This window comes from Podarcis gaigeae, assembly GCF_964106915.1.
Source record: "Podarcis gaigeae genome assembly, chromosome: 1".
In the NCBI taxonomy this organism is placed as follows: domain Eukaryota; kingdom Metazoa; phylum Chordata; class Lepidosauria; order Squamata; family Lacertidae; genus Podarcis; species Podarcis gaigeae.
In genome coordinates, this window is record NC_139678.1 from 123,397,941 (window position 1) to 123,411,851 (window position 13,911).

At 47.1% G+C, this 13,911-nt stretch overlaps 1 protein-coding gene across 1 annotated transcript in view; it reads left to right on the top strand.

Moving 5' to 3' along the window:
* Positions 1 to 4,844: 4,844 nt before the first annotated feature.
* The window catches only part of CAVIN2 (caveolae associated protein 2), a 32,293-nt gene continuing 23,226 nt past the window's right edge, over positions 4,845 to 13,911 (top strand). Inside the window, exon 1 of the mRNA XM_083711930.1 lies at positions 4,845 to 5,744. Coding sequence (XP_083568056.1) covers positions 5,238 to 5,744 — 507 coding nt within the window. The 5' untranslated portion in view covers positions 4,845 to 5,237. The remainder of the gene's footprint in view (positions 5,745 to 13,911) is intronic.

The window sequence follows — 13,911 nt, forward strand, 5'->3', positions numbered from 1 at the left end:
ATTTGTAGCTAACAATGTTGTAAAAATATTAGCTGTGATCCCAGAGCCTTCAAGATAGCCAGCGGTAGAATGGCACAAAAACAATACTTGGCAGATTCCTTCACTCAGTTAGTTTTTCAAGGTATGACAAACTTCCTTCACTCAGTTTTTCAAGGTATGAAAAATGCCAAATTGTCAATATTTGTGACATGAAGGCACACTTTCCCATGCCTTTGGTCTATTGAAAATGTCAGCTTGTCAACATTTCCATCCACCTTAGGCAAAGATTCTGACCAAGGTAGACAAAATAAGCAGATTTTCTGTTGCTAAGAAAATAAAAAATTACTGAAACACAAAATAAAATAAAATAAAAGCATTCTGTGAAATGATATAAAATGAATTGAAAAAATGTTTATAATAACTTTTGTAAAATAAAAAAAAAGCCAGAAGCATTTTTATTAGGAATTGTAGGTACTGACATAACAAAGGAACAGAAAAGGATGTTATTAGCCCAAAGATGGAAAGAAGACAAAGTCCCAACCAGAGAGGAATGGCAAATTAAGCTATCAGAGTATGTCAAAATGGCAAAACTGACCGGAAAGCTCAGGAACCAAAAAGACAAAAACTTTTAAGAATGAACGGGAAAAAAATATATAGATAAATTTATAAATAGATAAAATAGATAAAAACATCAGCAGAATTTTAACAACATTTTTAATGTAACAAATACTGTGGACAAATATGGAGAGATACAGTATATGGATTGTGAAACAATATGTAGTTGAAGATGTTGACAGTTGGACCCACGGAGGGGAGAGGAAAAGTCGGGAGATTCAGAGAAATCTCAAGATATGGTTATATATTTGGTATGGTTATAACTTGTTGTGTGTAAAATCAAACAAAAAATATTTTTTTAAAATAATAAACAAATATAAATAAATAAATAAATAATCCCACCGTCTCCCACATACCCTCCAACATTTATCTGGTGAAAACAGGGATGTCCTATTCAATAATAATAATAATAATAATAATAATAATAATAATAATAATAATAATTTTATTATTTCTACCCTGCCCATCTGACTGGGTTGCCCCAACCGCTGTGGGCAGCTTCCAACACATATAAGTTACAGGGAACCAGGGAGAGGGCCTTCTCGGTAGTGGCACCCGCTCTGTGGAATGCCCTCCCACCAGATGTGAAAGAAATAGACAACTACCAGACTTTTAGAAGACATCTCAAGGCAGCCCTGTTTAGGGAAGCTTTTAAGGTTTAATAGAGTATTGTATTTTAATATTTTGTTGGAAGATGCCCAGAGTGGCTGGGGAAGCCCAGCTAGTTGGGCAGGGTATAAATAATAAATTATTATTTATAAAATCATAATAAAACTTTAAACATTAAAAAAACTTCCCTATACAGGGCTGCCTTCAGATATTTTCTAAAGGTTGCATAGTTACTTATCTCCTTGGCTCGGGGGTCGCATAACTCCATATCCTCCAACATTTCTCCAATGAAAATAGGGATGTCCTAAGCAAAAGTGGGACATTCTGGGATCAAATCAAAAACTGGAAAAGCTTCTGTAATCCAGGACTGTCTCTAGAAAATAGGGACACTTGGAGGATTTGCTCCCAAGGGATAGTGCTATCTGCTTTGGGAACCACTGGTCTACACACTAACTGATAATGATTAGATGGAATTGTAGGGGAGGGAGGAAGAGAGGGTGGGAGGGAAGGGGACCTTGATAAATCTGCAAGCTCTGGATTCCCCCATATTCCTGGATAGCTCAGTTGGTTGGAGCGTGGTGCTGATAAAGCTAAGGTTGCAGGTTCAATCCCTATATGGAACAGCTGCATCACAAGGGGCTGGAGTAGAGTAGATGGACCTCAGGATCCCTTCCAACTCTGCGATTCTATCATTTTGGTCAGATCTGGTCCCCTCTCGTCTAAAAACAGCAGCTAAATACCGTATTTTTTGCTCTATAGGACGCACTTTTTCCCCTTCAAAAATGAAGGCGAAATGTGTGTGCGTCCTATGGAGTGAAGACACCATAGCCCCGCGACCCTCTCCCGGCTGGAGAGGTGATGCGCGGCTATGGCAGGAGCCTCTATAGTCGTGTGTCACCTCTCCAGCCGGGAGAGCGCATGCGGGGCTAAAGAAGGACCCTGCGGCTCTCCTGGCTGGAGAGGTGGCGCGCGACTATGGCAGCAGCCTCTCTGCTGCGCCTTTCCGCTGCTCCCTGACCTGCTCTTTGGGGCTGGTGGTGGGCTTCCCCCCGCCAGCCCCAAAGAGCAGGTCGAAAGGAACCTGAAGCCTGGAGAGCGAGAGGGGTCGTTGCGCATCGACTCCTCTCTCTCTCCAGGCTTCCAAGGTAGCCGCCTGAACGCACCTTAAACAGCACCTTGTTTTACAGCGGGAAAACAAGAGGGGAAAATTCTCCCCCTCTCTGTGCAGCACCTCCTGCCGCTTCGCTGAAGGGGCGCTGGGCAGAGAGGGGAGATTTCTTTTTTCTTGCCCTCCCCCCTCTAAAACAAGGTGTGTCCTATTGTCCGGTGCGTCCTATGGTGCAAAAAATACGGTATGTCATAAAAGGTGTTGTCTCTGATCCATCTCAGTGCCGTCTTTGAATCCTCATTTAACCCATCACTGTTCTCACTGCCAACAAGCATGTGCATTTATGTCTTTGTTTTTATATATTTTTCCTTTTATTTATTTAAACTTTTCAAGTTTATACATTTCACTAATTTTATACATTTCACTGATTTTACAATCATTTTGACATTTCAAAACTCGACTTCTTTCCCCCTCTTTCTGCATTTCCTAACATTTATTTTTAATATCTTCTGCATATCCAAAGTAACTTAATTTGCTCATTTATTCATCTTCTTTGAATATATATACTCTTATATAACTGCAGGTTATTACAATAATCCTGCCAATGTTTTTATCTGTTTATAATTTATCAATAAACCATTTCCTCTTTTTTGTAAAAAACAAAACAAAAAACTTGTTACCTTGATTTCTTATACTTCTGGTAAGTTTCGCCATTTCTGCGTATTCCATAAGTTTTTGTATCCATTCTTCCTTTGCTGTGACTTCTGCTTCTTTCCATTTTGGGGCAAGTAACATTCTTGCCGCTGTATAAGTTTCTATACATTTTAGGTAGTTCTGTCCCTATAAATCCCCAGAGAAAAGCTTCTGGTTTTTTAAACATCCTTTTCATGTCTTTAAAGCAGGGGATGGGGAACATTTTTATGAGACCAAAGGGCCACAATTTCCTTCTGGGCAGCCTTCCAAAGGCTATATGCCCTGGCAACTCCTGGCTTGCCCACACACTAGTTGGTACCTCTGCCCTCCGTTGAGGCAAATAAGAGGCATAGCCAGAGGTTGAGGACAGATTTCAGCCAAGCAAAAGCACTGAATGCATGGCAGGGACAGTGAGGTGTGTGTGCACGAGTGCGTATGTGTGTACTAGGAGAAACTGGCTATGCAAGAAATGCACTTTGCATAAACTTAGAGGCACTGTCTTATTGCATTTGAAAACTCTCAAAAGAGGCTCCAGGATTAAGCCCAGAGGCACAATCCAGTCAGGGCTGGATTTAGGTTTGATGAAGCCCTAAGCTACTGAAGATAATGGGGCCCATTATATGTCCAGCTGTCCTTTGTCAACAACAAATTGTCAATGTTTTTTGTGTTGAATATATGCTGTATGCTAATTTATGGACATAATAGGTATCTAAAGCCGTTTGCCCATGTTGCCATGCAACCAGTCCATGCAGAATGTAGGCACCCTATATATAGAAATGTGCAAACCAGTCATTTGTTTTTTAACATATATTTTGGAAATGTACATCCAGGTGTGGTTTTTTTACTTTAATTGGGGGGGGGGGCAAGAGAGTGGGGCCCTAAGCTTCAGCTTGTTTAGGTTATAGGTAAATCTGGCACTGTAGGTGGTGCAAACCCCTACTCTGAATAATGATTTTTTAATAGAGCAGGGTAAGGGGCACTCGGGATGCAGGTGGCGCTGTGGTCTAAACCACAGAGCCTAGGACTTGCTGATCAGAAGGTTGGCGGTTCGAATCCCTGCGAAGGGATGAGCTCCCATTGCTCGGTCCCTGCTCCTGCCAACCTTGCAGTTCGAAAGCACGTCAAAGTGCAAGTAGATAAATAGGTACCGCTCCAGTGGGAAGGTAAACGCCGTTTTCGTGTTCTGCTCTGGTTCGCCAAAAGCGGCTTAGTCATGCTGGCCACATAACCCGGAAGCTGTACGCTGGCTCCCTCGGCCAATAAAGCGAGATGAGCACTGCAACCCCAGAGTCGGTCATGGCTGGACCTTTACCTTTACCTTTAAGGGGCACTCAGAATCGGTTCGTACAAACAACCCAGAAAAGTTTGAGAACTGCTGCTCCAGAGTTATAAAAGCCTAAAAGCCAGCTCCAACGGAAGGCCTAGCAGGTTTGGCACACTGTTCTCATCATGCCCAGATGCCTCTGTGAAGCCCACCAGCAAGCCGGGGGCCCACCGTGGGCACCTCCCCACTTGTAGGGGGTGGGGAGAAGTTCTTTTGCATCAGAGGCATGAACGCAAAGGACAGAGGTGCTAACTTAGGAGAACAGAATAAAACCCTTTGCAGAATATAAATAAGATGTTCTCAACTGCTTCACTCTCCCCCTTCCCTTTCCTTGCTTTCAGGACAAACGCAAACAATTCTTTCCATTAAAGTCATTTTCTTTTAGGGTGGGGAGAAAAGGAAAAAGGAAAAAAAGAAAGAAACCCAACACAGGAAAGGAACATTGGGAGGGCGGGAGGGGGAGAGTCCCTGGCGCTTCATCCGCAGCCTGTTTGAAATGTTTACAGGCTTTGCACCAATGGCCGTCCAGGGCCTGTTTTGTTTTGTTTTTTTCCCCCGCCTTTGCCAATGAAGTCATGGGGGAAATATGGCATTCCTCTCATAAAGTAAGAGGGCGAGGACGGGCTGGAAGAAGGGGGGCGCGAGAGAGAGAGGCAGAGGAGCGGAGTTAAAGCTACAGGAGACCTGATCCGTGCAAGAACCGGGCTTCCTCCTGCGTCGGGGAGGAGCGAAAGTTTTGCGTCCCACCGACGGCGGGGAGGTTTGGGGAAGGCGCTCGCTCCCGGGGCGGACCTTGCTCTTGCAGTCGCCCCACCAGCAGCAGCACCCAAGCAGAAGGGCAACCCCCCCCCCCCAGCCAGCTAAGCACCCAGAAGTGGCTGGTCGCGGCCGTCCGAGCAGTCTCCCGCGATGGACGCGGTGCAAGCGGAGAAGAGCAGCGCCTACGTTTCGCCGTCCAGCCCCGACGGGCCTCTGGATCGCGGCAGCCCCAGCCCGGTGCCGTCGTCGGGCAGCCGTAGCCCTAGTTTGCAGCCGGGGCCGACGGGGGCTCCGGGAGCTCCGGGCGAGGCGGTCCGCGACAGCTCTCAAGTGAACGCCATCACGGTGCTGACTCTTTTGGACAAGCTGGTCAACATGTTGGACTCGGTGCAGGAGAAGCAGCAGAAGATGGAGCAGCGTCAGGTGGACCTGGAGGGCTCCGTCAAGGGCATCCAGAGTGACCTGAGCAAGCTGTGCAAGCAGCACACGTCCACCAGCAACACGGTGGCCAAGCTGCTGGAGAAGTCGCGCAAGGTCAGCGCCAACACGCGCGAGGTGCGAGAGCGCATGGACCGCCAGTGCGCGCAGGTGAAGCGGCTGGAGCACAACCACGCGCAACTGCTGCGCAGGAACCACTTCAAAGTGCTCATCTTCCAGGTAGGTCGGGGGTGGGGGATCTGGAGAGAAAGGGCCGGGGGTCTGGGGACAGGGGTGCCAACTCGAATAAAATATTGGCAGCACCCCCTAGGCAGTCAAACTGTTCCGGGGGGCGGGGTTCGGGGGCTTGCAAATAATCTCCCAAAACTAAGAAAGCTTGATTGCACTTTTCCTTCGGGATCAAATCAATATTATTTTGATCTGTTGTCGCGGGCCCCTAAAAATCCCCATAAACTGGTTTCTACTGGTTCCTATTTGGTAATCTGGCACTGGGGGGGGGCGGGTAAGCCCCACCCCACATAATTGATTTCAAGACGTGGCACATGGACACCATTTGAATGGCACTGCCCATCAATTAAAGGGGGGGGGTTCAACACCCACAAATACTTTATGGTGGGGACGAAGGGACCTCGGCCCTCGGAGTTGGCTTCTGTGGGTGGGAGTGAGATGAGGGGAGATTGGGGCCTCAGAGACAGGCTCGCCCCGGAGAAATGTTCGGCCAGCCGCTGTTCAGCAATTGCCAGAGACCACCGAGGCAGGGTGGTGCAATGGTTAGAGTGCCTTTCTACCCCGGGCAAAACCCAGGTTCCAGTTTTCACTGGATCATCAAGTGTGCTGGGCACACACTATCCCTTAACTTAGCTGTTTTTTGGACTACAATTCTCATCATGCCTAGCTTGTGGGACCAGTGGTTGGGGGTGATAGGAATTGTAGTTAAAAAACTACTAGAGTCCCAAGTTTGGGAAAGGCTTCCTTAACCTGTTTCCTAAAATTCATATGCCTCTTGGCTGTAGAAAACCTCATAGCGGTTTACAAAAACCTAACCTAACCTGCGACGCCCTGATTTCTGTGAAGGAAATGTGGAATATTAACTAGTCATCCAAGCAGTCCTTTTCCTGCCATACATACTGTAGTCATTTATCATTGTGCTTTTCCTACTCTCTCATCCCCTCGCCATTGCTCGCACACACCAAGATCTGGCAAAAAGAAAATATTTGCCCGTGCTCAAGTCTTGCTAGGAAACCCATTGCAGCGGGAATCCCACCAGATGTGTGCTGTGGTTACCATCTGCACATGCTCAGAGGCACAGTCCTGATGGTTGCCTCACAGGTTCCAGGTTTGAGTCTAGACAAGAAAACAGGATCCTGAGGCGCATGGTAAGCCAAGGCTGAAACTCAGCCTTGCCAGTTTTCAGTGCTTAAAGATCATGCCTGCTGCATGCCATACTCACAAAACTGAAATTGGTATGAATCATCAGATCTGTGTTCCCAAATTCCACTGAACAAACACAGGTCTTATTTATGTAGTCTGGAAAAAATGATCCGTTAGCTGCTGGCCCTGTGATTGGTGCTGCCGATAGAACACGCCTCCCACTGAATCCTACCTAGTTCCTTTGCAGCAAATGATCCTCAGCTCCGATATGCAGCTAAGCCAGCAAAACAGTCCTAGAGTCTGGTCCTGTGCATGTTTACACAAAACGAAATCCCACTGGGTCTTACTCCCAAGTGAATTATGCACAGGACTGCAGCCGCAAATGCATCTTTGCTTGAGTTCAGTGTTTTAAAAGTAGATGAACCTCTCTTTCAAAAACTGGCACGGCATCTGCTATATGGTTAGTTATAAAAACAACCAGCAACAACCACCACTTCTCCAGTTTGTACGCTTTTTCTGTCTGCGTAGTTCTGCCAGTGGTCAGCAGATATCAAAGTATCGGACTGCTCCACCCTCCAGAGAAGTTTGCATCAAACTTACAAACAGTTATCCATGCTGTTGTTACTTGGAAAGCAGAAGTGAAGAACCTGTGGCTCACGGATGTTCCCGGTCCCCCCCCCCCTGCTTTGCCATTGGCCATGCTGGTCAGGATTGATGGATGTTGTAGCCCAACAACATTCAGAGAGCCACAGGTTCCCCACCCCTTCCTGCAAAGCAGTCGCCATTGAAAAATCCATAGTCCTTGCATGGGTTCAAGCCTCACCTTCACCTGTTTTGCAGCAAGGCTTTCTTTGTGACAGTGCTCACCTGTACAGAGCATCGCACCCTCTTCTTTTTGCTGCCCACGGGGGTCATTTTGTTCTGGTACTCCCAGCACATTTATCAAGATAGGAGTACAGGGCACCTTATTTATTTATTTTTAATTTAAAAAAGAGAGAATACGGTATGCATGTGTATACTTACCTGCTTAAAAAACAGTCACACCTAGTTCCTGGCTGTTAAAAGGTAAAGGGACCCCTGACCATTAGGTCCAGTCGTGACCGACTCTGGGGTTGCGGCGCTCATCTTGCTTTATTGGCCGAGGGAGCCGGTGTACAGCTTCCAGGTCATGTGGCCAGCATGACTAAGTCGCTTCTGGAGAACCAGAGCAGCGCACGGAAACGCCATTTACCTTCCTGCTGGAGCGGTACCTATTTATTTACTTGCACTTTGATGTGCTTTTGAACTGCAAGGTTGGCAGGAGCAGGGACAGACCAACGGGAGCTCACCCCGTCGCGGTGATTCGAACCGCTGACCTTCTGATCGGCAAGTCCTGGGCTCTGTGGTTTAACCCACAGCACCACCTACGTCCCCACATCCTGGCTGTTAAAAAGTAGTTAATGGACTTTGCCACCCTGAGCAAATTCTTCTGGCTTCTCCACCCCACCCCTTCCCTCCCAACGGCTTTATGCATTGAGCCGGCCTAAGCTTCTCCCGTCACTCTGCAGCCGTCGGTGCCTGTTGATAAAGCCTCATTCTTCATTGTGTACAAAACTTGAGCTCTGGTTTCCTGGGCATCTGCCTCCAATTTGATGTTGCTAAATATATTATGCTGCAATATAGAGAATCCAGTAAGTAAGTTTTTATCAAGTGCTCTCCTCCCAAGATCTGTCTTTCTCCCTGTGCTAAAGCATCTTCGTCTTCAACAGCACTTACCGTATTTTTTGCTCTATAAGACTCACTTTTTCCCTCCTAAAAAGTAAGGGGGAAATGTGTGTGCGTCTTATGGAGCAAATGCAGGCTGCGCAGCTATCCCAGAAGCCAGAGCAGCAAGAGGCATTGTTGCTTTCACTGTGCAGCGATCCCTCTTGCTGTTCTGGCTTCTGAGATTCAGAATTTTTTTTTTCTTGTTTTCCTCCTCCAAAAACTAGGTGCATCTTGTGGTCTGGTGCGTCTTATAGAGCGAAAAATACGGCACTTTTTGTTGTTGTTGTAGAACACGAATGGGACATCTCAGGCCTCTGGTCCAAATGTGGAAGCCCTCTTAAGCTTCTCTGTCTGTCTCCCAGGCTCCAAAACCCCCTGGAATGTTTTTGCCTGGGTGGAACGTCCTTGAACTGTGATAAACACAGAATCATAGAATTAAAGGGAGCGCTGAGGGTCATCTAGTCCAACCCCATGCATTGCAGGAATCTCAACACATATTCTCCCATCCAGTTGGAAACCAGGCCAGACCCTTCTTAGCTTTGCAAATGTGCTAGCTAGTTTTATTGCTACACCACTAGCATGATGCCTCTCGCTTGCCCGGACAGGGGATAGAGAGATCCAGTGGGCAGGTGTAGAAACTTGTCTACTCTACAAAAGTGAAATTTCCTTTCATTGCTCTGCCCACTTTCCCTTCTGGCCACGCCCAGTTCTGGCATATGCTGCCCACCCTCCAATGCCACTCTCAGGCTGAAAAATGTCTCCCACCCCCGCTGTAGCCTGCTCCTGTGGAGCTAGCTTGGACAGAGGAACGTTTTTGCCTGGTGCCTAAAAGTGTACAATCAAGGCACCAGAAGAACCTCCCTGGGGAGGGCATTCCACAGATAGGGAGCCACTGCAGAGAAGGCCCCGTTCTCACGTTGCCACCCTCCGTACCTCTCAGGGAGGAGGCACATGAAGGAAGGCCTCAGAAGATGATCTCAGGGTCTATATGCTGCCTGACCTCCAGGAACGCAAGGTAGCATGTGTGTGCACGCATGCATATTTTCCATTCTGTTTACCCTCACAACAACAACCCTGTAAAGTAGGCTAGGCAAAGATGTAAGGGTGCTTCAGCGAGTGTGCAGCTTGTGCACGCAAACAGTAGAGCTGTGCACTTGTGCAATTATTCACACGTAGCGTTCAAAGGGTGCACAGCGTGCTTGAGAGAAGAAATGCAACGGGTGCGCACTCTTGTACAGACAGCTTGTCCTTGTGTTCAGTGTGACATGTGAACCAGGTTGCTCAGTGAGATTCAGATGTTGCTGAACTACAACTCCCATCATCCAAGGCCAGTGTCCGTGCTGTTTTAGGGCTGGTGGGAGTTGTAGTTCATAGAATCATAGAATCATAGAGTTGGAAGAGACCACAAGGGCCATTGAGTCCAACCCCCTGCCAAGCAGGAAACACCATCAGAGCACTCCTGACATATGGCTGTCAAGCCTCTGCTTAAAGACCTCCAAAGAAGGAGACTCCACCACACTCCTTGGCAGCAAATTCCACTGTCGAACAGCTCTTACTGTCAGGAAGTTCTTCCTAATGTTTAGGTGGAATCTTCTTTCTTGTAGTTTGGATCCATTGCTCCGTGTCCGCTTCTCTGGAGCAGCAGAAAACAACCTTTCTCCCTCCTCTATGTGACATCCTTTTATATATTTGAACATGGCTATCATATCACCCCTTAACCTCCTCTTCTCCAGGCTAAACATGCCCAGCTCCCTTAGCTGTTCCTCATAAGGCATCGTTTCCAGGCCTTTGACCATTTTGGTTGCCCTCCTCTGGACATGTTCCAGTTTGTCAGTGTCCTTCTTGAACTGTGGTGCCCAGAACTGGACACAGTACTCCAGGTGAGGCCTGACCAGAGCAGAATACAGTGGCACTATTACTTCCCTTGATCTAGATGCTATACTCCTATTGATGCAGCCCAGAATTGCATTGGCTTTTTTAGCTGCCGCGTCACACTGTTGGCTCATGTCAAGTTTGTGGTCAACCAAGACTCCTAGATCCTTTTCACATGTACTGCTCTCAAGCCAGGTGTCACCCATCTTGTATTTGTGCCTCTCATTTTTTTTGCCCAGGTGCAATACTTTACATTTCTCCCTGTTAAAATTCATCTTGTTTGTTTTGGCCCAGTTCTCTAATCTGTCAAGGTTGTTTTGAAGTGTGATCCTGTCCTCTGGGGTGTTAGCCACTCCTCCCAGTTTGGTGTCATCTGCAAATTTGATCAGGATGCCCTTGAGTCCATCATCCAAGTCGTTGATAAAGATGTTGAATAAGACCGGGCCCAAGACAGAACCCTGTGGCACCCCACTAGTCACTCTTCTCCAGGATGAAGAGGAACCATTGATGAGCACCCTTTGGGTTCGGTCAGTCAGTTCAACAACATCTGGAGGGCCAAAGCTTCCTCATGACCTAATTTCTACATTAAAGGTGAAGGACCCCTGACAGTTAAGTCCAATCGTGAACGACTCTGGGGTTGCGGTGCTCATTTCGCTTTACTGGCCAAGGGAGCTGGCGTTTGCCCGCAGATAGTTTTCCATGACTAAGCCGCTTCTAGCGAAACCAGAGCAGTGCACGAAAACACCGTTTACCTTCCCACCGGAGCAGTACCTATTTATCTACTTGCACTTTGAAGTGCTTTCGAACTGCTAGGTTAGCAGGAGTTGGGACAGAGCAATGGGAGCTCACCCCGTCATGGGGATTCGAACCACCGACCATCCAATCAGCAAGCCCAGGAGGCTCAGTGGTTTAGACCACAGTGCCACCTGCTTCCCAATTGCCACATTACACCGGCACATTTTGGCTCTTCACCACCCTAGCACACCCCTGGTGTACAGAGGAGAAGCCACACAATTTTTTCCAGTGCTGCTGAGAGGTTTCTGTGGTGTAGGAAGGAGCACACATCTGTGACTCCCACACAGGCGAGCAGATAGACAAAGCTAGTCTTTCGTACATAAATGTACAGCAGCGTCAGCTGCCTGTCTTGTCAGAGATAATAACGTATGGGGTGTTTCTTTTCTAAAATCAGCAGGAGATGCTCAAAGTCCAGAGTAAAAAAAAAATGTCAACCCCACCCAAATTGCAGATTAGTGTTTTCCTAGGCAGGAAATGTGACAAAAAACCTGTTTTGAAAATTGCAAAGAGCTTAAAGCAAGTAATGAATTATGTAACGAGTTAACAAGCTATTAAAGGGGTGGGGGGAAGAAGCCCATTTTTAGAGAGATCTATGCACGATGTCGAGAATAAATTACGGGAATGAATACTGAGCCATGCTTCAGAGCTGTGTAAGTGAGTTTGCTCCAGCTAACTCAATGGGCTGTGTTGGACCCTAGAGGAAGCAGGCAACTTTCTCGCTTTCTTTTTTCCACCACCCAGAAGGAACACCCCAGGGCACGCTGCCAGAGAGATTGCAATGAGAAACCTGCGCCCCATGCCTCAGAGAAATGTGCCCAGGAATCTTGACATTTTCTTATCAGCAAGAAAATACCACAGGAAGGTTGCAGCCCTGTGGAAAATGTTGAGGGAGTTTCTCCCACCGAGGCCGGTGGGACATATTTCCCAGAAAATATGCAAAGGTTTGGGCTGTTACTTGACCATATTTAGGATTACATCCAGTACTGCATTTTTAAGACACGGGGAGAACTTCTACATGCCACTCCCATGTCCAAAGTTCAATGCAGCCATCTCACCTAAATAAGTAACTGTTTTCGAGACAGGTTGGTGAACTGCAAACCCCAGAAACAGCTCAGCCGTTTTCGGGCCTTTGTCTTTGAAGGAGTCGAGGAGGACGGTGTGATTTCTGCAGTCACGACAATTGCCTCAACCTTTTTTAGTGCGATTTAAGAGACAGCCATCATCTCAAGGTCCCCTCGGCAGAGACAGCAGTGATTCCCTTAAACATTACATTGTGGACTGAGATTTTCTTTCGGCAAGTGACATTTGTACCTTGGTGTTTTGTAACACTTGGCCAGCGTGTCTGTTTCTGCCCGTTTAGCGATAGTCTCGTGCTGTTGATTCTGGAATGCTGAAGAAGTCTGTGAATTTCTCTTGAAATGGTTTCAAGTTACAAGAAAGGAGGGCAGACCCAGAAATCTTGCTCACTTAGGTTCTACCATATTTTTTGCTCTATAAGACACACTTTTCCTCCTCCAAAAATGAAGGGGAAATGTGTGTGCGTCCTATGGAGCAAATGCAGGCTACTTGGCTTCAGCGATAGCAACGCGAAGCCTCCAAAGCGCAGGGGGAGCGCTCCCTCAGTGCTCCAGAGGCTTCGCATTGCTTTCACTGAAGCCTGGAGAGCAAGAGGGGTCAGTGCGCACCGACCCCTCTCGCTCTGCAGGCTTCAGGGATAGCTGCCTGAAGCCTTCGGAGCACAGCGTGAGTTCCTGCTGCGCTCCACAGGCTTCGGGTTCCTTTTGCTGAAGCCGGGAGAGCAAGACTATCCTAGCTTCAGCAGAGAGGGAGAGCTGTGCAGCGCCCCTTCAGCCAAGCGGGAGGAGAAATGGAAGGGGCTTCGTTTCTTCTCCTGCTACTTCGCTGAAGGGGTGCTGAGCAGAGAGGGGGTGATATTTTTTTTCTTGTTCTTCCTCTCTAAAACAAGGTGCGTCCTATGGTCCGGTGCATCCTATAGAGCGAAAAATACGGTAGTTTTCCACTGCAGCCAAAGGTCAGATGACTGGGAATGATTTCCATAGGGCCATGGCACACATTTTCCCAGGAGCAGGGCTAGCCCACATGGGCCCCTTTTCAACCCATATTTCAACATGGCAGGCGTCATATGAACCCTCCCTTTGAAGGTGACCATACCAGAAATGATGGAGAGACGCTATGATCATAACCTTTATTGAGTACTTGAAACACTACCCATATACAGTGGTACCTTGGTTCTCAGACTTAAACTGTTCCTGAAGTCTGTTCCAAAACCAAAGTGTTCTAAAACCAAGGCACGCTTTCCCATAGATTTCCCATCAAAATGGATTGATCCGTTCCAGACTTTTAAAAGCAACCCCTAAAACAGCAATTTAACGTGAATTTTACTGTCTAACGAGACCATTGATGTAGCTGAACTGGGTTCCACACAGTCACAAAAACAAAACAAAAAGAGCCACAAAAACAAAAACGCAAAACAAATAGCAAAAAAAAAACATACCTCAGTGTAACACTCAAAATGGAAGTGCGGCACTCAAATCGGAAACATAACACTTAAAACGGAGCATGTTCGGCTTCCGAAAAACAT